We start from the raw sequence: 19,908 nt of genomic DNA, 5'->3' as shown, positions 1-19,908 counted from the left end.
GTGACCCAGCGCCTGGAATAGTGGTGCAGAGAGGGTGGTTTAGTCGTCAGGTGGTCAGTGGAACAGAGCCTCGGCCTACAGCAGCATCAGTAAGAGTGTCAGGCAGAAACTCACAGCCAGGTCACTGAGGTCCAACTGGGGAGAGTGTCCTGGATGGAGTACGGGAGGCGTAGGGGAAAGACTAAAACAATCAGAAGATTATCAAGCAAGTGTTACCTCTCGTGGTTTCGAATACCGGCGGGGGGGGGAGGGAGGTGAATAGTCCTTGTTAGCCGGTATGCTGACTGTTGGGATTTTGAGGGGGCGGTATGCAGGCATCGGTATTGTGAAATTGGGAACGGCGTATAACTGACATTTGTAAGATGTGCTTCCTGATGGTGGGCGGGGTGCGGATTATAGTGGGGAGGCGTGGTATGTGTGGCTTTCAGTTCTCACTAGTGATGAGCGAGGTTCGGTTTTACTCGGTTTTACTCGGTTTTTCTCGGTTCTCAAAACGGCATCTTATTGGCTATCCAAAACACGTGACATCCGTGAGCCAATAAGATGCCGTTTTGAGAACCGAGTAAAACCGAGTAAAACCGAATCCGCTCATCACTAGTTCTCACAGGGTAATTGTGAAAGGTGTGGGTACCAGGGTGCAAGATAGTCTCTGTAGGTGGGTGAAACAAATTACATGGCACAATTTTGAAGTGAGCCCACACTACAGTATATGCATTCCCCTCAAAGTTCTGTTTCGGAGGCCCCTGCTCTGCTTCTCTGACCATGGTGTCGGAGTGGGATTTCAGTTGCTCTTAAAGGTTCTTAGCTCTGATGGACAGGTTACCAAATGGCCTGTGAACTCCCAAAACAGGCAGCCACATGAAGATCCCACTTGAGGGGTGTAGTACGGCTGACCGGCGGTCTCCTGACCGCCGGTCAGCTTACCGCCGCCGGGATCCCGGCAGCATACCGACGCCGGGATCCCGGTGGGGAGGGGCGAGTGCAGCAAGCCCCTTGCGGGCTCGCTGCGCTCGCCACGCTGCGGTCGCCACGGGTTCTATTCCCACTCTATGGGTGTCATGGACACCCACGAGTGGAAATAGTCCCTGTTGGTCGGCATGCCGACCATCGGGACAGTGACCCGTCGGGCTGGTGGAGGAGGTCATGTGACTGTCGGCGGTCACATGAATACCACCCCACTTGAGAAGTCCAACTAAAAACGTTCTCATTGGTTAATTGTGAGCAGGACCTAGCTGGACAATCTGGAGGTACATCATTGTGTCCCATAGCTTTTAGTTTCTGTAGCTTTAAACAGTATACTAATACATTTGATCAGTGATACAGCAGCCCTTTAATCCAGTCTGAAATCATTAATGTGTAACATACTGTATTGGGATTTGTTGCACTTTTCTCATGCCCTAATCTTTGAATTGTTGAATGTTTTAGGATTAATCATTATCAGCAACGGTTGCAGTCTCTGTACTTCAAAAAAAAGTTTGCGGAAAGAGTTGCTGAAGTGAAACCAAAGGTGGAAGGTAAGCCCACTTTTCCAGCTGTGCCATTATTTATAGATTTAAGAAGCAATGACACATGGAGAGCTTCAGATATATTCTGTCCCGTTTGAGTCCAGGGTAAAAAAGAGAGCATCTTCTGCTGTGCCCAATCACATTGCTCTGCGTTATTTGTATGGGTTGAGGGGGTATTCAATTAGCACCAGTAATCTCACAGCTATTTAATTCACCCCCCTGCGTATTCAATTGAGGCCCGATTGTGCCTTTTTTTTTTTTTTTTTTTAAGGCATTTTCACCAATGCCTTTTTAACCTTTTGTGAAAAGGCGTTGGCGAAAAATGCCTCAAAATCGGCAAAAACGGCCCGCATTTTAGCTGGTGCAGATGGGAAAATGTGTATTCACTGATCCACATGTTTTTCGCCCCTGCTGAATTTTTTGCCTAGGCAAACAAATGGCCCTGTTATTGAATAGGGCGAATCACTATTCTCCCTAAAAATAGCAATAAAGTCCAGTAAAAATTGAATACTCCTCTGAGTCTCCCATACCTAAAATTCTAAATGCAAAAAATACCCCGAATATGTTCTTTCTGAGTGCGACTGAAATAGTGACACCTTTGTTTTGTGATGGTTCAATGTACACAAACTTTGTTTCATGCGCAAAATTATTAAAAAGATTGTATATAATTACCTTCAGCCTGTGTGTATAAGGTATATATGAAACCAATACATTTCTTGTTTAGACTTGTGTCCAGGGCCGGTTCTAGCCCTTGTGGCGCTCCGGGCGGAAAATGGGGGCGTGGCTTCATACAGGGGCGTGGTCAGTTACGCCCCCTGTAGAGTAGCGCCCGCATTTGTGCCCCCAGTAGCGCCGCTTTAAAAAAATAAAATAAAAACTGAATACTTACAATCCCCGCTCCTGAGTCCCGACCGTTGCAGACCTCCGCCGGCGCCGATCCTCTCCTCGGATCTATGGGAGAGACGTCATGACGTCTCTCCCATAGCACAGCATAGACCCTAGAGGTCAATTATGACCCCTAGCGCCTGTGCCAGTCCCACAATGCTGTGCGGTGCGCGATGATGTCATTGCGCACCGCACAGCAAAGGTCCTCTCCATGAAGGGAAACTAGACGGGTAGCGTCTAGTTCCCTTCACTGCGGGGGGACCAGTGGGGGACACAGCGGCAGCGGGGGGCACAGTAGCGGATCTTGGCGCCCCGGGCAAAATTCCTGCTTGCCCGTGGCAAGATCCGCTACTGCTTGTGTCCCATCCCCATCTCATTATGGTATGCAAATATTACAAAATACAGAAAAATCCAAAATATTTCTAGTCCCAAGCTTTTCAGATATTGCAGACTCAGTCTGATCTCCCAAGTATGGCAAAGTCTGGGTAGTGTACAAAATTGTCACTCTGCCAAACAAAATTGATTTTACATGTAGTATAAAGGTAATCTTTATCATCAACGTATTCTGTTGTCCAGGCAGATTTTTTTTTTTCCATTTTGATTTGCTGCCCTTGTACATTCAGTAGAATTGCTGTATAGATGCAGTTGTATCCAATACTCCTATCTGTTACTTGTTCAATTCTGAATATTTGTAGAACTTCTTATTCTTAGCAATTATTACTATTTATTATTTTTGTCATACTTTCTTTATATGGCACCACATGGGATCCGCAGCACCCAAATAGAGAGCATAAAAACGGGATGTAGTTTATATCCCGGCGGTCAGAATACAGACGCCGGGATCCCGACTGCCAGAATGCCGGCAGCTGCCCCAGGGATAGTCCCACTCGTGGGTGTCCACACCACCCACAGAGTGGGAATAGAGCCTGTGGCAAGCGCAGTGAGCCACCGAGCCCGCAAGGGGCTTTGTTGCGCGCGCTTTCCCCTGCCGGCATTCTGGTGGTCGGGATCCTGGCGTCTGTATTCTGACCGCAGGGATCCCGACCGCTGGGATAACATACCCATTGCATATAAACAAATAAGCAAAACAAGAGAACAGTGACTTACAATTCAAGACAATATAGGACAACATTACTGGTTCCCAAAGCCCTCAATTTATGACAGCACAATTATAATTCTTTGGAAAGTAACCATGTTGAAATATTGGGGGTCATTCTGACCCGATCGCACGCTGCATTTTATCGTAGCGGTGCAATCGGATCAGAACGGCGCATGCCGTCGGGCCGCTACGATTGCCTCTGCTTGATTGACAGGCAGAGGCGGTCACTGGACGGGGGGGGGGGGGGGAGGATGGGGGAGTTGGAACGGTGGCGTTTGGCCGCCGTTTCGTGGGCGCGGTCCGGCCAACGCAGTCGTGGCCGGACCGAACGGGGGGCGGGCCGCAGTGGCTGCATGACATCACACGCAGCCGCTGCCTTCCGGGGAGCGACGAGTAGCTCCTGGCCAGCACGCTAAAGCTGCGCTGGTCGGGAGCTACTCTTGAAGTGCAAAGGCATCGCCACAGTGTGATGCCTTTGCACTTCTGCGGGGAAGGGGGCGGCACTGACATGCGGGGCGGGATAGACCTGTGCTGGGCGTCCCCCCGCATGTCAGTGTGAATGATCGTAGCTGTGCTAAATTTAGCACAGCTACGATCATCTCGGAATGACCCCCATTGTGTGAATCTATAAATATAAATAGGACCAAATCCAGACAAGTTTGCAATTTATTTATGCTAATTATATATTTAAAATAATATCCAAACTAACAAATTGTTTCAAGTGTCCTAACCTCTTGGTTGGGAATTACGGTCGGTACAAGATCCACTACTTTCAGAACACACACCGTTTCTGTTATGTTTCTCTTGTGCTAGAATACTGCTTATTTAGTTCTTAGAATGTGAGGATCCCAAATGTATTGTCATTCCTTTCACATCCCATGTGCCATTACAATAAGCTGCTCATGAATACTTGTTAAGAACGCTCATGAAATAGATGCATTCATCTAGTAAAATTATTTTTTTGTTCTGTTACAATAGATTGCTTTGTTATCCCACCGATGTCTTTTTCTTTTTTTTCCCCTTCAACAGCAATCCGCTCAGCCTCCAAGCAGGTTCTGCAGAGTAAAAGCTTAAAGCAGCTGTTGGAAGTTGTCCTGGCTTTCGGGAACTACATGAATAAAGGACAGAGGGGGAACGCTTACGGGTTTAAAATCTCCAGCCTAAATAAAATCGCTGATACCAAATCCAGTATCGACAAGTAAGTAAGAAAAAAAAAATGGTTCAAGCGGAGTATTTATTAACCTGTATTATATAGCGCCAGTTTTGCCCGCAAGCGCTTTACACTTGGAACAATCACCGTAGTAAAACAAAACCGTGTCTTTACAAATGAAGAATTGAAAGTGCTTACAATCTACTATATAGGAACTAGCAATAGACTGACCATTATATTTTAGATTGAATTCCTCTTTCCAGACCTTCATCTGCCTGTTTGTTTTTAACTTACCTGGTCACTGGTAACCTATGTTTTTTATGTATTATTTTTGGAACTCCCATTTTTTTTTATTAACGGAAATGTAAGTAAAGATGCGTTTATTAAGTTAAATGGGATTCTGTGCTTCTTTAATCAATGTAGTTGTGTAACAACCCGTCCAACGCCCGTCATATTGTAATGTCATTTTTCTGTTGTTGTAGTTGTTGTTTTTGTTGGTGCCACAAGGTATCTACAGCGCCTTACAAAGTACATAAACCGAAACCGCATGAGCAAAATAAAACTGACTTAGAGTACAGAATAGGGCATGGTTTATAAACACCTACATCAGTGGTCATAATACCCAAACAAGCAAAAGTTTGATACCGTTGTAGGCGGTGGGGGGGAGATGATGCTATAAGTGAGGAAAGAGGGCCCTGCTTGTAAGTGCTTACAGTCTAAACGCGAGGGGCAGACAGGGGAGAGTTAAGGGCCCTACACATTGGGCGTTCCGCCGCCGAACTGCCCGACGGCAGATATGGCCGACAGGCGACCCGGCGGCGGGGGGGCAGTGACGGGGGGAGTGAAGTTTCTTCACTCCCCCCGTCACACGGCTCCATAGCAGTGCAGGCAAATATGGACGAGATCGTCAATATTGACCTGCACGCACAAGCGACGGGGCACCAGCGATGAACGAGCGCGGGGCCGCACATCGTTCATCGCTGGTGCCTCCACAATCAAATATATGAATGGTATCTCGTTCATATGAGTATTATCGCCCAGTGTGTAGGGCCCATTACTACACATATGCATGGCAGTAACAGTGCCCCCACTGCTGAGCTGGCCAAATGGTACAACAAGTAGCTGTGATCGGCGTCCTCTCTGACTACTGTTGCCAACATGTCCAGTGTTAATCCAAGTCACATTATTGTTAAACATTATTTGGAAAGCGCATTGGAATGTGCAGGCTCTTTATGAATAACTGCTAATAATGACAATCACATACACTGATACCAGGCAGATTGCACATACACTCATCAATGGCAGCACAGATGGTGTAATGGTTAGCATTACTGCCTCACAGCACTGAGGTCATGGGTTCGATTCCCACCATGGCCCTAACTGTGTGGAGTTTGTATATTCTCCCTGTACTTGCGTGGGTTTCCTCCGGATACTCCGGTTTCCTCTCACAATCCAAAAAATATACTGGTAGGTCAACTGGCTTCAAACAAAATGAACCCTAGCATGAATATGTGTGTACATGTGATAGAGAATATAGAGTGTAAGCTCCACTGGGGCAGGGACTGATGTGAATGGAGAAATATTCTCTGTAAAGCGCTACGGGATAGGTGTGCGCTATATAAATAACTGGTAATAAATACACATTTCTACAGCCCTATCGGTATACAATTAAGGCGCACACAGTCTGATTCATGACCATTTAATACAAATTGACATCAGTTTTTCCTACAAAGAGAACTACTGTATAAGACAGAACGTTATTACTATCCATTGTCCTAGGGCTTTAGGCACAAGCAGATAATCATTATACTTTGTGGTTCTGCGATAGCATTTCTTCCTGTAATTAAATGGCTGATTCCTCGTGGTTAACGTCACTTGCGTTTTAAAATTTGCGAATGGAGAATCGAGCTGAAAGAGTCCTGAAGGTTATTTTGTTTTTGTATAGGTATAAGACATACTGTAAAACCTCCTAAGCAGCAACAGATCACTAGATGCTTCCATCCTACCTCCATTATGCTGCTGATGCAGCCTGTAGCACATTATAGAGCATCGCACCACCGCCCCCTGCAGTAGGAAAAGGGTTAATGCTTGCACAACGCAGGAAATGCCTCTGTAATGAAAAGCGTTCCATAGTAAACCAATTACCCTATTCCTATAGGAGGTTTATGTTTTTTTCTTGCAGTCAACCTCTCACAGGGGGTGTTGTATATAAAATCCAGTGTGAGATAGCCTCTAATTTCCCACAAGAGCTGCGGTTTGTTTCATACTTCCAGAAATGGCTCCTGTGGGGACTGCATGATGTAATGCCGGGAAGAGGGATGGATCTGATGACATTCAGCTGTTTAACTTCTAAAGCGAATATGATGCACTTGTTGGACTCGGTCCCATCTTGTTCTCAGAGTGGTGTGGCATTTGAAGTAGAACTGGAATATATCACTGCTCATTTACATCAGTGTTTGCAACAGCGGCCTACGTGTGAAATATTCCACAGTAGTTATCGTTCATGAATCTACTTTGCTGGGGTGCGGCAGTGGCAAACGCAGGATTTCTAGAGGGGGGTCTCCAAATGTGCTCCACAATCTCCCACTCAGCGGAACATTGGCGCAAGTGCGGGAGTCTGGGGAAGCAGTAGATGATCCTAGTAACAACCTGGACATTAATGTAAACATTGGTCTTTTTATACACTGGATACTGTATGGAAGACAGTATTAATATTTAACACTATATATGGTCTATAGTATAGGCTGTGTTAAACATTTACGTAATATAAATAAATGGTCAGGAAATTTTAAACATAACATAATAAATACACAAACATAATAGAACCAGTACTGTACTTTCTAAGCACACATTCTCCCACCTCATGGTAAGGCTCCTGTCTCTTCTTCCTGGTAGCTACTCTGTGGTCCAGTGCACTGATTGAGGATTGAGATCCACACACAAAGCAAACTTGGTAGTAGAAGCTGCTACCACTGGGCACGTGCAGCAGCTCTGCTCTGTCCCTTAAACTGCATGATGAGTGGCAGCTCTAGTAATCTCATTACATACCATTGCTATTGTCATAATTTGAGCCACTTGTCAAGAGGAGGGGGGTTTACGGGCAACCAGAAACCCTCCCTGCGTTTGTCTATGTTCGGCATGTACAGTGCTTACAGATCCTTTTACATCCGGCACTCTCTAAGGTAGTCACTAACACGTGACATGTCCGTGTGCAAAGGCAAAATGAGTTTAATACTGTGTTGTGATATCACGGTGACCCTCCTTGTGTACACTACTGTACTTTGTGTCCTTGTGCTGCCTTCATGGGCACCGGCAAAGATTAGAGTGGCAACTGTCGTGGGATGCGTTAAGTTTAGCTCTTTTATGGATGTTTGGAGCCGACTGGTCATTGGCCAGGCAAAGGAGGATAATCTGCAGTAATTGTCTGGTTTTGGCATGATTACATAAATGGGATTTTGTTTTGGGCAATGGGATAGTCTTAAGAATTTTAACAGCCATGTTTTTACCTCAGAGTTAGCGGTCTCCCTTGCCGCTATTTATTTAGTCGGCTAAAGGGTTTTTTTAAATGAAAAACTTCAACATTTAAATTATGGTTATTTTCTTAAAAATCGACTGGTAACAATTCCACTTTATGACAGAGGCATATTAATGTCTGGGGGGAGGGGGCATGCATTGAGCCCCCTCCTCCATGCTGCAAGTCTCATACCTCCTTCTATGGGCACCATCTTCCCAGTGATGTTTTCAATAAGATGGCGCATGTGCAGGGCATGCAAAAGGCACCATCTTTATGAAATAAAACATCTGAAAGATGGAGCTTCCGGCGCATCACATTGACAGACGCCTGCTGCACAGCACGAAGTGGGGACTGTTCTAGGTGTAGGCTGTGCAGTGTAGGACCCAGGGGTTAAAGTGGAGGGGGGGGGGGGGGGGGGAACGAGGTGGAACGGAGTTCCACCACCTGCAATAGTAGGGGGAACTAGTTCCACCTCCTCCATTGCCCTGCACAGTAATTCCAACAGAAAAGCCCACCCCATCATCTGCGTCAATCGATGATATCGGTGGCAATAGTGTTGCTGATGAGCTGCAGCCACCTACTCCTTCCTCAGGTCCTGGTGCCTCCATGGTCCTTCTCCATGAGTTCCACCACCTCACCAGGACCACTTTAAGCCCTGGTAGGGCCCCTCTTAAACCAGGAGATTTTGCACCGTGCACGCCGCATCCATTACAGATATGTCACTGCCTTTTGGATTCATGGTCCTGCTAACATGTCTCAGCTGATGTATATAAAATAGGACAGCATTCCTGATTGGTAGAACACGTTCACTGTGTTGCAAAAGCGTCAGCTGTATGAGAATATATTCTGGTGAGTCTTTGCTTTGGGGCTGAAGGTCTGGCTAATGCTGGGCATACATTGCCAGATAAAAATTTTCTGACAGCCTGGACCCATCCGATATCATGGCCAAATGCTGTAAGATATAGCCAGGTTTAGTCTTATGATATCTGGGTTACTCCCCTGAGAAGGAATTGGGTAATTGTCAGACAGTCGGCCAAAGCACTGCATACACTGCCAGATGCAGTTGACCAATGATCGGATCAGTCGAAACGTGTTAGAAGATTTCTCACGCACGACTGTCGTTCATCACTGATTGGCCGCAGTCATACACCATACGATTATCGGCCCAATCCTCTTATCTGGACGATAATTGCATAATGCGTGCCCAGCATAATAGTTAAATATAAGACTCGTGTGTACGACTGTGATTGCGCTCAATATCCAAGGACGAATTTAAAACCAATCCATTCATGATGATGTGGTCGGGAAAGTAAAAGTGAAAAAATGTTGTGGTGAGAATGAGTTAATAGGAAATCATTGTGGAATTTTATCTCTCTAATTCTACCATACATAACTATTTTTCATTACAGGAATATTACCCTCTTGCACTATCTTATAACCGTGGTAGAAAAGAAGTATCCCAAAATTGTCACTCTGCACGAAGAGCTCCAGAGTATCCCTGAGGCTGCAAAAGTAAAGTAAGTGGCGGCCCATTTGTGTAACTAATATGCACAGCTGGATTTCATATGTTCTAGCTCCAGTCACTGGAGTCCAGATTGTCAGCAGCTAAAAGACGATGATGAAACAGAAGCCACGGAACAACCCATACTATGCCCCTGTGGTATGTTTCAATCAACCCAGCTGTTCAGATATGGAATATCGCTGAGAACTAATTAGTGAAAGTCTGTCACAATGGATTACAGTATGTACAGACAGTAACCATTAAAAATGTTTATCTCATCACAAGTTAAACTCTAGCGTGTGTTGCTCTTTTTATTTTTCCCGGAAAATATTGGGGTTACATTGAGAAGAAAAAGTATAGTGGAACATGATGGAAATGAGAGCTGGTGAAAGCAAAAAGACCAATATTCAAAAATAACAGAAAGGAGGCCGGTAATGACTAGCTACTAGACCAGTGTTTTTCAACCACTGTGCCGTGGCAGACTAGTGTGCCCTGAGCAGTCTCCAGGTGTGCCGCCATAGAAGCAGAGCCAGGCCCGTCAGTGTTTTGTCGCTACTGAGACCCTGGAACGATCAATACTGGTGGGTTTAGTGGTTGCAGAGCCAGTTCTAATTTTGGGCCTGGGCAGTGTTGGGCTCTTCTGGCTTTCTCAGATGTGGCTCAGGCGTTACCTATGGAGAAGCTGCGACATGACATCCTAGGACACGCAACTGCACCATGCATCACCCTTATATCTGAGTGTGCCTTGGCAATATTTAAATCTTGTTCAGTGTGCCGCGAGTTGTAAAAGGTTGAAAATCTCTGTCCTAAACCTTCATGGCCGTTATGTAGAGCGTTCTTTAGAACACAGTGCAGTATATATAGGACCCCTGGTGGTCACATAATCTATCATCATGTCCCTCTGCGGGAAAGAGACACATGGACTAATATTATCTAGAATGGCTCTCACTAATACTCCTTTTCCATCTGTAGCACTGGTCGCAGCCATGTCGCCTGACACGGCTGCGACCCGTGCTACAGCCCCCTTTCCCACAGCGCTCATCAACCCGGCATATTGCCGGGTTGTTGACGCCGCTAGTGACGCGGCATGGGTGGCGCTGGGAGATCACATGATCTCCCAGCGCCGCCCTCCCATACACTGTGAACGGGAGCCGTGTCGCCTTGACACTGCTCCCGTTCACACTACACAGCTTACCGGGCTGAACACGTGTTCAACCCGGCAAGCTACCCGGGTAGGATTCCCGAATCACTTGATCTGGGAATTTGCAAGGGGACCCTTTTCCACTAGGAAAAAACAAGGGTAAATGCGCGCCCCCCGCGCATTTACCCGTGTTTTAAAAGCTAGTTAGCACAAAGAGGTCCTGTATGAAAATATTTTTTTTTTAAAAGTTCAAAATGTTTGGAGTGATTTTTAAACCAAGCTTTTTTGTAACGTCAATAAAAATATATAAATAAAAATAATTGGAAAAAAATACCCTCCCATTTGCTAAATGACAAATAACTGCACATACTTGGTTTTAGTAGAAACAGGCCTAGGACAGGAGAACAAGAGAAACAATGGGGGCAGATGTATTAAGCCTAGAGAAGTAATAAAGCAGTGATAAGTGCAAAGTGATAATGCACCAGCCAATCAGCTGCAATATGTAAATTGATAGTTAGGAGCTGATTGGCTGGTGCGTTGTCACCTTCCACTTATCACTGCTTTATCACTTCTCCAGACTTAATACATCTGCCCCATTTCACTTGATTAAACTGATACATGGTTAAATGCTGTTTATTTAGGGGCTAAGCAAACAAAACAGAAAAGACATATGGCCACGCTCAGGTTTACCCATATTGTACACGGTGCCTGCTACGTGGCATTATAAATGCTATATATGTATACAAAATAAAAGACTTGCTATTGGCGCGAACAGTGACGTATTGTAAATCTGTGTGTCTCTAGCAAATAGAAACATGAGGATTTTAAATATCAAAACATTTAAGCTTGCAGCCCATCGTCAAGGGACCCTAATTCTCTGCAAGTTCCTCCACTAGCATTTATGCCCAGCACACCATTACACTGCAGCTAAATGTACTCCCCTCCAAAATACAGAGGGGGGACATCTATAACAAGGGCTGAGCAAATGTGACTGGTAAATAGAGGTGGAGCTCCTATTCAAGTAATAAATCTGCAAAAAGCTGGCCTGTTCCAATTCAGCTTTGGTACAATGACTAAGCATCATCTCCTCATCTCTAACCTCATACTGTATTCATAACTAATTCTAGTATTGTTTTGTTCTAGTTTGACTGAATTGGACAAGGAAATAAGCACCTTAAGAAATGGCTTGAAGGCTGTGGAAAGTGTAAGTATCCTTCTTCCACACCTATTAATGGGCAATGACAGATATAATATTTTATATAATCAACTCTGCATTGGATTGCTGCTTTAGGTGGCAGCATGGTGGCACAGTAGTTATCAGTGCTGCCTCACAGTGCAGTTTCCTTTTCGTTCTTCAAAAACTTCCTGGTAGGTTAATAGGCTGCTAAGTAAAATGTATCATAGATGCCAACTTTCAGGCTGCCCCATCCTTGAGGGGGCAGCCAGGTTGGCTCAGCGGGAGGTTGCCTAAACATATGGGGCAGTGCAGGATTATGATGCGCAAAAAGGGGGTAGTGCAAGGGGCATGGCTGCAGGATTGCATCATTGTAACCATGCCCCCCGCCTCAAAATAAAAAAAACTTGCGAGGGGGAGGGGCATATCTGGCTACAATGATGCGATTCAGCATGAAACGCGTCAACACTTGCCGGGGGAGCTCACATCACCTGACTCCGGGAGACTTGCCCAATCTTCCGGGGGACCGTCTGATCCAGTGGTGTAGGCAAGTATGAAATATACTTAGACTGTAATGGGGCAGGGACTTATTTGGATGACCAGTATTCTCTGCACAGAGTCATTAGTGGCTGGTGGAGCTATATAAATAATCGTAGGTAGAAACAGGCCTGTATAAAAGCAGCAGCTTGTATTTCACCCGAGATGTTAAGGTTCTATGGTACTGAATTGCCGAGTCTCTCATTTAAGGGTGTTTGTTCAGCTTCTGGGTGTGTGATGTCCCATTTAGTTTCATGGTAGTGTGTTATAGGGGTGACCTGATGAGTATTTGTTTTTTGTAACTAATCACCCACCACACCCCTTACTAAATATAAATTATGGCGGAATACAGGAGGACACACATTATCCTATTTTATTTTAATTGTTTTATATTTGAAATATATTTAGTAATATGTTATGTTCCTTTTTAGTTTTCTGTATGTTGTTATTTGGGCACCAGGAAGTCCTACATAGTAGTTGGCTATATACTGTATTGCTCAAATCTACACGTTTTAAACCTTTACTGGTCTCTATATTGAATTAGATTTTATCATGGGAACAACCTCAGAATGACAGTGTTTTACTAGATTAGGCCATTTTCAATGTCATCATATTCTCTCCCGTCCACCTGGTAACCTACTGTTGCTCTCTATCGTCTAACACGTGTCTATAATGAATGCGTGGGAGCTCTTCAATATTTACCTTATTCTGCACTTTACCCAGAATTTGTGGGAACGTTTCCCTGCCCAGTGATCCAATATAGTCTGTCTGCCTGTGACATATGCTAATGTAACCTTCCAAGGTCACTTATAGGTGACTGGGATGTGTACATTATGTGCCTCATGCCTCACTGATGTCTCTGGTTCCTGCTGAATTCATAAGTTAAATGTGTGTAGGCGGTGCCTTCATAGTAAGTCACCCAATCTTGCACAGGCTCCAATTGTGCGAGTTTTTGTGGGGTTAGAGGTTCTCTCCAATGGCTGACTCCCCAGCCATGCAAGCAATTCAAATGCAAACAAAGATAAACCAAATGTACGGTATTTGTTATAGACCAGTATTTTCACATTTACCCTTTATTTGTGTTGTGTGCCGTAAACTAAATTGTAAACCTAGAGTTAGTTATAATAATAATAATAATAATGTTATTTATATATTTATTTGCTTCCGGTAGGATTAAAAGTGCTTTACATTTGCATTTACAACACAAAATACAAAATAAGCTTGAAAAGGAGAGAGAACAAAGCATTCAGGTTGTATTCTTTTAGTAAGGGTAATGTAGGACTTTGAAAGTCAGTAAGCCAATCTTGAAGACGATTCACAATCTTACAGGTAGCCAGTGCAGAGAGTAGAGACTGGGTGTTATGTGGCTGGAACGGGGCTGGTTCGTTAATAGTCTGGCAGCTGCATTTTGCACCATCTGCAAGCGATGCAATTCTTTTGCTGGGAGACCTAAGTAGTGGGTATTGCAATAGTCTAGGCGTGATGATACGAATGCATGTATGACTTCAGGTAGCTCTTCCGAGGGAATGAAATGCTTTGCTCTGGATATGCGCCTATGGTTGTACGCAATAACTGGTGTTCACGTAACGGATCAGTTATCGGCAGCCTGTGCATGTGCTTCAATCCCAGTGCGCATGCGTCAAGGTGCGGATGCCATCTCGCTCACAATGAGGATTTCATGGAGAAGTAATTGACAGGAAGTGACCATTTTGAGGCGGTAATGGCGAGTGGTTGAAGAAACGCAGGCGTGTCATGGCCATATTCGGCCCGTGTATCTGCCGTTGGTTGCAAGCGCGTACGTGCAAATACATGGCACCTGCATTGTAATGTGGCAAACCCTAGCAGTTGATGTACCTAGTTATTGCGTACAGGCTGAGACTGGTAGCATGTATAGGGCCACTAAGCCTGAAACACAGATGGCTTGTTAACAAGGCTTGCAGTACGGATGGTGTAATGCATTACTGCCTCACAGCACTGAGGTCATGGGTTCCATTCCCACCATGGCCCTAACTGTGTGGAGTTTGTATATTCTCCCAATGCTTGTGTGGGTTTCCTCCGGGTACTCCGGTTTCCTCCCACAATCCAAAAATATACTGGTAAATTAATTGGCTCCCAACAAAATTAACCCTAGCATGAATGTGTCTGTGTGTACATGTGATAGGGAATATAGATTGTAAGCTCCACTGGTGCAGGGACTGATGTGAATGAGCAAAATATTCTCTCTGTAAAGCGCTGCGGAATATGTGTGTGCTATATAAATAACTGGTAATAATAATAATAATAATAATAACAAAGCTACTAATAATGGGGCAGATGTATTAAGCCTGGAGAAGGCATAAGGAAGTGATAAACCGGTGATAAGTGCAAGGTGATACACGCACCAGCCAGTCAGCTCCTAACTGTCAATTTGTATATTAGAGCTGATTGGTTGGTGCATTTATCACCTTGCACTTATCACCGGTTTATCACTTCCTTATGCCTTCTCCAGGTTAATACATCTGCCCCTAAATTCCCAGGTACATATGTAAGAATTCCCATGATATGTACAATACTTCCTGTTGTATTTATAGCCTGTTTTTTCTATTAGCCATTTTAGGCCAGAGAGGCTGACTGCATGGTCTGTAAACTGGTGCTAGTGACAGGAAGTCTACTGAGTAAAGGGAAATATCTTCCCCCACCTCAAAACTTAATCTACTTGTGAGAAGATCCTGAAACGTGTGTGTGTGTGTGTGTGTGTGTGTGTGTGTGTGTGTGTGTATATATATATATATATATATATATATATATATATTGTGAATGGCATTATCAGCTCTCCCGTTATATATGTCAATGTATTTTAGAATTGGTGTACCATACATAGAATAACTGTTGCAATTTGTGTTACTACCTAGGAGCTGGAATATCAGAAGACTCAGCCCTCGCTGCCTGGAGATAAGTTTGTGTCCGTTGTTAGTCAGTTTATTACCGTAGCCGGATTCAGCTTCTCTGATGTTGAAGATCTACTAACAGAATCCAAGGAGTTGGTGAGTATGCAGCTGCGGACATACAGTCCAACAAAACTTCCCAATTGCCCATCATTTAAACCAATCTTGACCTGGAGTAAATTTGCATCAAACGCTCAGGGATCACAGAGCAGATATTACAGCAGGAATGTGACCAATGGGGCGCTGATTGCAACCAGAATATTGTTGCCTGTTGTGTTCTCCGAAAAACAATAATTGTTTCACAAAAGTCGTAAACGAGTTCTGCAATTTCCTGGAATGTTACCAAGCACTTGTGTTGTGGATAGTCTGCACAAAAGAAAATAAGACAAACTTATAGAACAATGTTTTACAGACGGGATGTTAAATTAAGTTGTGCAACGATCGGCATTGGTGTCACAGTTGTGTCCACATACAGTACATCTATCTGCAAATTGCGCCGTATAGTGTGCCTTGGACTTAACCATGCCAAAACACTAATCCTAAGCTTTTGGGGGTATGCCCAGCGCTCCCTGAGCAGCACCCAGGCTCATCTCCTCACGCTATCACCTGCTGCTTTGCAGTGCAGAGCAGCAGTGATCAGACTCCACCAACCTTCCTTCCCCCCCCCGCCCGCGGGAGGGACAGTGTCCGTATAGCGGGACTGTCCTGCTCTAATCGGTACAGTTGGGAGTTATGCTTTATCTGTGACTTTATACTAATACCTTTGCAGCCAAAAAACTAATCCTAAACACTTGGCACCCTATATGCATACTAAGGAAAAAGTACAGTACCGTACGGGAATCGCTAGCCATCAGGCATCTAGGGCCATATGGCACAAAAACAATCTCTGTAGGAGGGCACATCTGTAGCTGGCTAATCTCTCCGAGAAGATGTAGTTCAGCAACAGATGAATATTTTCTATGTTGGGAACAGCACATTAACTTACTCATATATAATGAAACTTTTATTTAATACTCTCTGTGTAACATTCTACGCTCAGGGCTACCCACACTCAAAAATAAACGAATGACGGTGGATGTATATGCCACTAGCATAGGCTGCAGCTATTGTCCTGGCTTTGCTGGATCTCAAAATATTATGCAACAGAACAGGCTAGGCCAGAGGTTCCCAAACTGTGTGCCGTGGCTCCCTGGGGTGCCTCGGGACACTTGCAGGGGTGCCCTGGGTTGGTGGTCCAGGACCAATTCAAATGATTAATGGTCAATATAACTGGCAAAACCAGCGCTGGTGGCTGCCAGTCATAAAATATGTGGCCAAACAGAAGCAAATCTTGTCCCTCACCACACAACTGACCCTAAGGATGACATATAAACGCGATCTACTTAATGTAATATTTCTTTCTAAATTTCTCAATAAGACATTTTGGGCCTAGGGGTGCCGTGACAAAAATTCTGATATTCTAGGGCGCCGTAATTAAAAAAAAAAAAAGTTTGGAAACCACTGGGCTAGGCCAAGAATTTAACGTGGGATTTTTATGAAGGAATGGCTTATAGTCATCTCATTTAATAAAGCTCATTCACCGTACACTAGCGTCTTAACCTCTGTATTGTTTTAAAATAGTCCATTGTAAAAAAATAAACAAAAAAAACACACAATGGAACCTAGGTAACTCTGACTTAAAAATACATTTTATTTTAACACTTGAATTGACCAAGTTGCAATTGACAACTTTCATTAGAGATGGAGAGAGAGTGGCATTTTTCTGTCTATGACCCGCTTACACCTCTATTAAATGAAAAGTTAGTTTTTGGTAAAAAAAAAAGAAAATAAAAAATTGTTACAAATGCGTCCCCCCCAGACACACATTTGGCTTTAATAAAGGCCATGTGTCTATAAAAGGATCACAGTCACTTCAAAGTGCTGTTGGGGTTGAGTTCCCTGACTCCTGCGGTGATTTTGTTTTATGTTGCAGAAACGTGCCTCCTACATGTTACAGGCACTTATTTAGATACTAGAATCTCTGATGCAGATGTGCCAGATATTTTGTTTACCTGAATGCACTGTGATCAATTTCAGCGACCGGTTCTGCAAATATGGCGGCTTTGTTATAGAGCTCTAGCCAGTTACATTGTGCTGTGCACGGGGGCTGCCATCTCTGCACTGGCGCTTTACATGAACATTTTCTATTTCCCATCCCTCCAGTTTGTGAAGTCAGCCAAACATTTTGGGGAAGAAGCCAACAAGATTCAGCCGGATGAGTTCTTTGGGATTTTCGATCAGTTTCTCCAGGCGTTTTCTGAAGCCAAACAGGAAAACGAGAACATAAGAAAGAGGAAGGAAGAGGAGGAGAGGCGGACACGTATGGAGGCACAGGTTAGAAACGTTCTCACAGATAAGAATGGTCTTTGCTTAAAGGACTAGTAGCCCTAAGAAACATTATAGGTGTCTCTTTTGAAAATAGTTACTAATAACATTCAGAAAACTATATTGGCAAGTCTACATACTTTTTACTTTGTGGCGTTTAGTGGGGTGTGGTATATTTTGTTGACATGATGTCAACATGAGACTGTCGGCTTGGTTGTAATGTCAACATTGACAAAGTTGACGGTCACCTTAGTGACACTGATGAAATGCTGACATGATTAGAATGTCAACAAAACATCAGTTGTGCTCTAGTGGCGACTTACCTGGTCTGGCAGCTCCAGCTGTGTCTTCTGGGTCGGTGGACAGCCGCTGAGGACTTCGGACGGATGTAGCTGCTCTTCCGGTGGTAAGTATCGCTAACCCCTAACCCTCCCCCCTAGTGCCAAATTCTAATCACCCTCTACCGCTACGTAACCCTCCGCAGCCGTTTCACATGTTGAATCCGTATTGTTGGCGGCGCATCTTGTAGATAAGCCATTCAGCATGGGCTCCAAGTGATCTGATTTGTGAGCAATCATGTTGGACCAGATTGCACAGATTTAATTTCTGAATTAGGGGCATAGGACGGGATGTACTAATAGACATCGCCGCCCAAACGCCACGATGCTAATCGCATATGTACTTACATATGCAATTAGCATTGCACAAAGGACAGGTTTTCCGATTTGAGCTGTCCTCGGCGATCCCCATCGGCTGCCTGACTTCTGGGATTCGGACCTGGGAGTCAGTCTGCGCATGTGCAAAGTGATGGGGGCGAGCGCGGGACATGCTGGGAGCGATCCGATCAGATCCCTTACACCAGCACTGCAGAGAGAAGTCCACAGGCTTCTATGAGGTGTAGCCAGCAAAAGCTGACGATCCCCCTTCGGCGCTGACCCAGCGGCTGGGGCTTAGTACATTCCGAAAATGCGGTAAACTTTCCGTTTAGTACATCCCGCCCATATTTATTAAACAGTATTTGGCTGCAGAATGCACCCTGCTACTAGATATTCGTCTGGACAGGCCCTTATACTTTTATTTTTTTATTTTCCTATCCGAGCCAGTCTCCCGGCAAGAGCTTTCTAATTTGCATGGAAAAAATATTTTCACATTGCGAATTTAAGCAAAAAATGTTTGGCACATCCACATATAGGGGTATATTTAATTAAAGTCGGATCCATTCCGACATGTATTTGTCGGAATGGATCCGACAACCCCTATTCAATCCCACCTTAATTCGACTTTTTCAAGTCAAATTTAGATGGGACGCAGAGGAGTAGAAGGGGGGCGAGCTGCAGGGAGACCAGCGGGGGGACAGCCGGCGGGCATACAGGAAGATCAGCGCTACAGTAGCGCTGCAGCTGGATGTCACTCAGCCGCCTGACCTCACGACAGCTTCCACCCGGCTCCAGCAGCGTGCTGGAGCCGGGTGGAAGCTGCCGCGAGGTCGGGCGACTGAGTGACATCCAGCTGCAGCGCTACTGTAGCGCTGATCTTCCTGTATGCCTGCGGCTCCCCCCCTCTCTCCCCCCCCCCCCCCCCCCTCTCCTCCTCTGGGTCCGCATCTCAGTCCGACATCATTTTGGTTTTGGCCCCATTTTCTACACAAGCACATGGATCGGCAGCTATTCTGCCGATCCGCGTGCTTTTCGACAAGTCGAATTCATCGACTTGTCGAAAAATTTAGGAAAATGCTGAATAGGTCGAATCAGGATTCGACCTTGAAAAGTCGAAAACTGCCGTCTTTTCGACAGACGGCAGTTTTCGACTTCAATTGAATATACCCCTAAAAATGCTTATTGTGATCAATGTGCCCCTTAGCCGCAAGCTGTTGTCTCCCGACCACATTTCTTGTTGGTCTAAAAGTATCCTATTTAAAAAAAAAAAATGAATACAATGAGCACACTGACTGTAGACAAACGCATCCAGAAACCTATCCGGACGTTGAGAAATGTAAATGTATCCTTGTGCTGAGGGAGTTACCGAGACCCCATACATCAGCCGCTGCAATGCCCACTGGGAAAATGAAACAGGATAATAATACTCCATTCCCCGATCCTGACCGAAAAGAGACG

At 44.8% G+C, this 19,908-nt stretch overlaps 1 protein-coding gene across 7 annotated transcripts in view; it reads left to right on the top strand.

Moving 5' to 3' along the window:
- DAAM1 (dishevelled associated activator of morphogenesis 1) overlaps positions 1-19,908 on the top strand; it is a 237,831-nt gene that overhangs the window by 209,959 nt on the left and 7,964 nt on the right. For all 7 annotated transcript variants that reach the window (XM_063947383.1, XM_063947378.1, XM_063947384.1 and 4 more), the window contains 6 exons: positions 1,426-1,514; positions 4,519-4,687; positions 9,563-9,670; positions 11,939-11,999; positions 15,398-15,529; positions 17,633-17,803. In XM_063947383.1, the coding sequence (XP_063803453.1) occupies positions 1,426-1,514; positions 4,519-4,687; positions 9,563-9,670; positions 11,939-11,999; positions 15,398-15,529; positions 17,633-17,803 (730 nt within the window). The remainder of the gene's footprint in view (positions 1-1,425; positions 1,515-4,518; positions 4,688-9,562; positions 9,671-11,938; positions 12,000-15,397; positions 15,530-17,632; positions 17,804-19,908) is intronic.

The sequence above is a fragment of the Pseudophryne corroboree genome, chromosome 12 (assembly GCF_028390025.1).
Source record: "Pseudophryne corroboree isolate aPseCor3 chromosome 12, aPseCor3.hap2, whole genome shotgun sequence".
Taxonomy (NCBI): Eukaryota; Metazoa; Chordata; class Amphibia; order Anura; family Myobatrachidae; genus Pseudophryne; species Pseudophryne corroboree.
The sequence above is the reverse complement of the archived record's forward strand: the minus strand, read 5'-3'. Positions and strand labels throughout refer to the sequence as shown.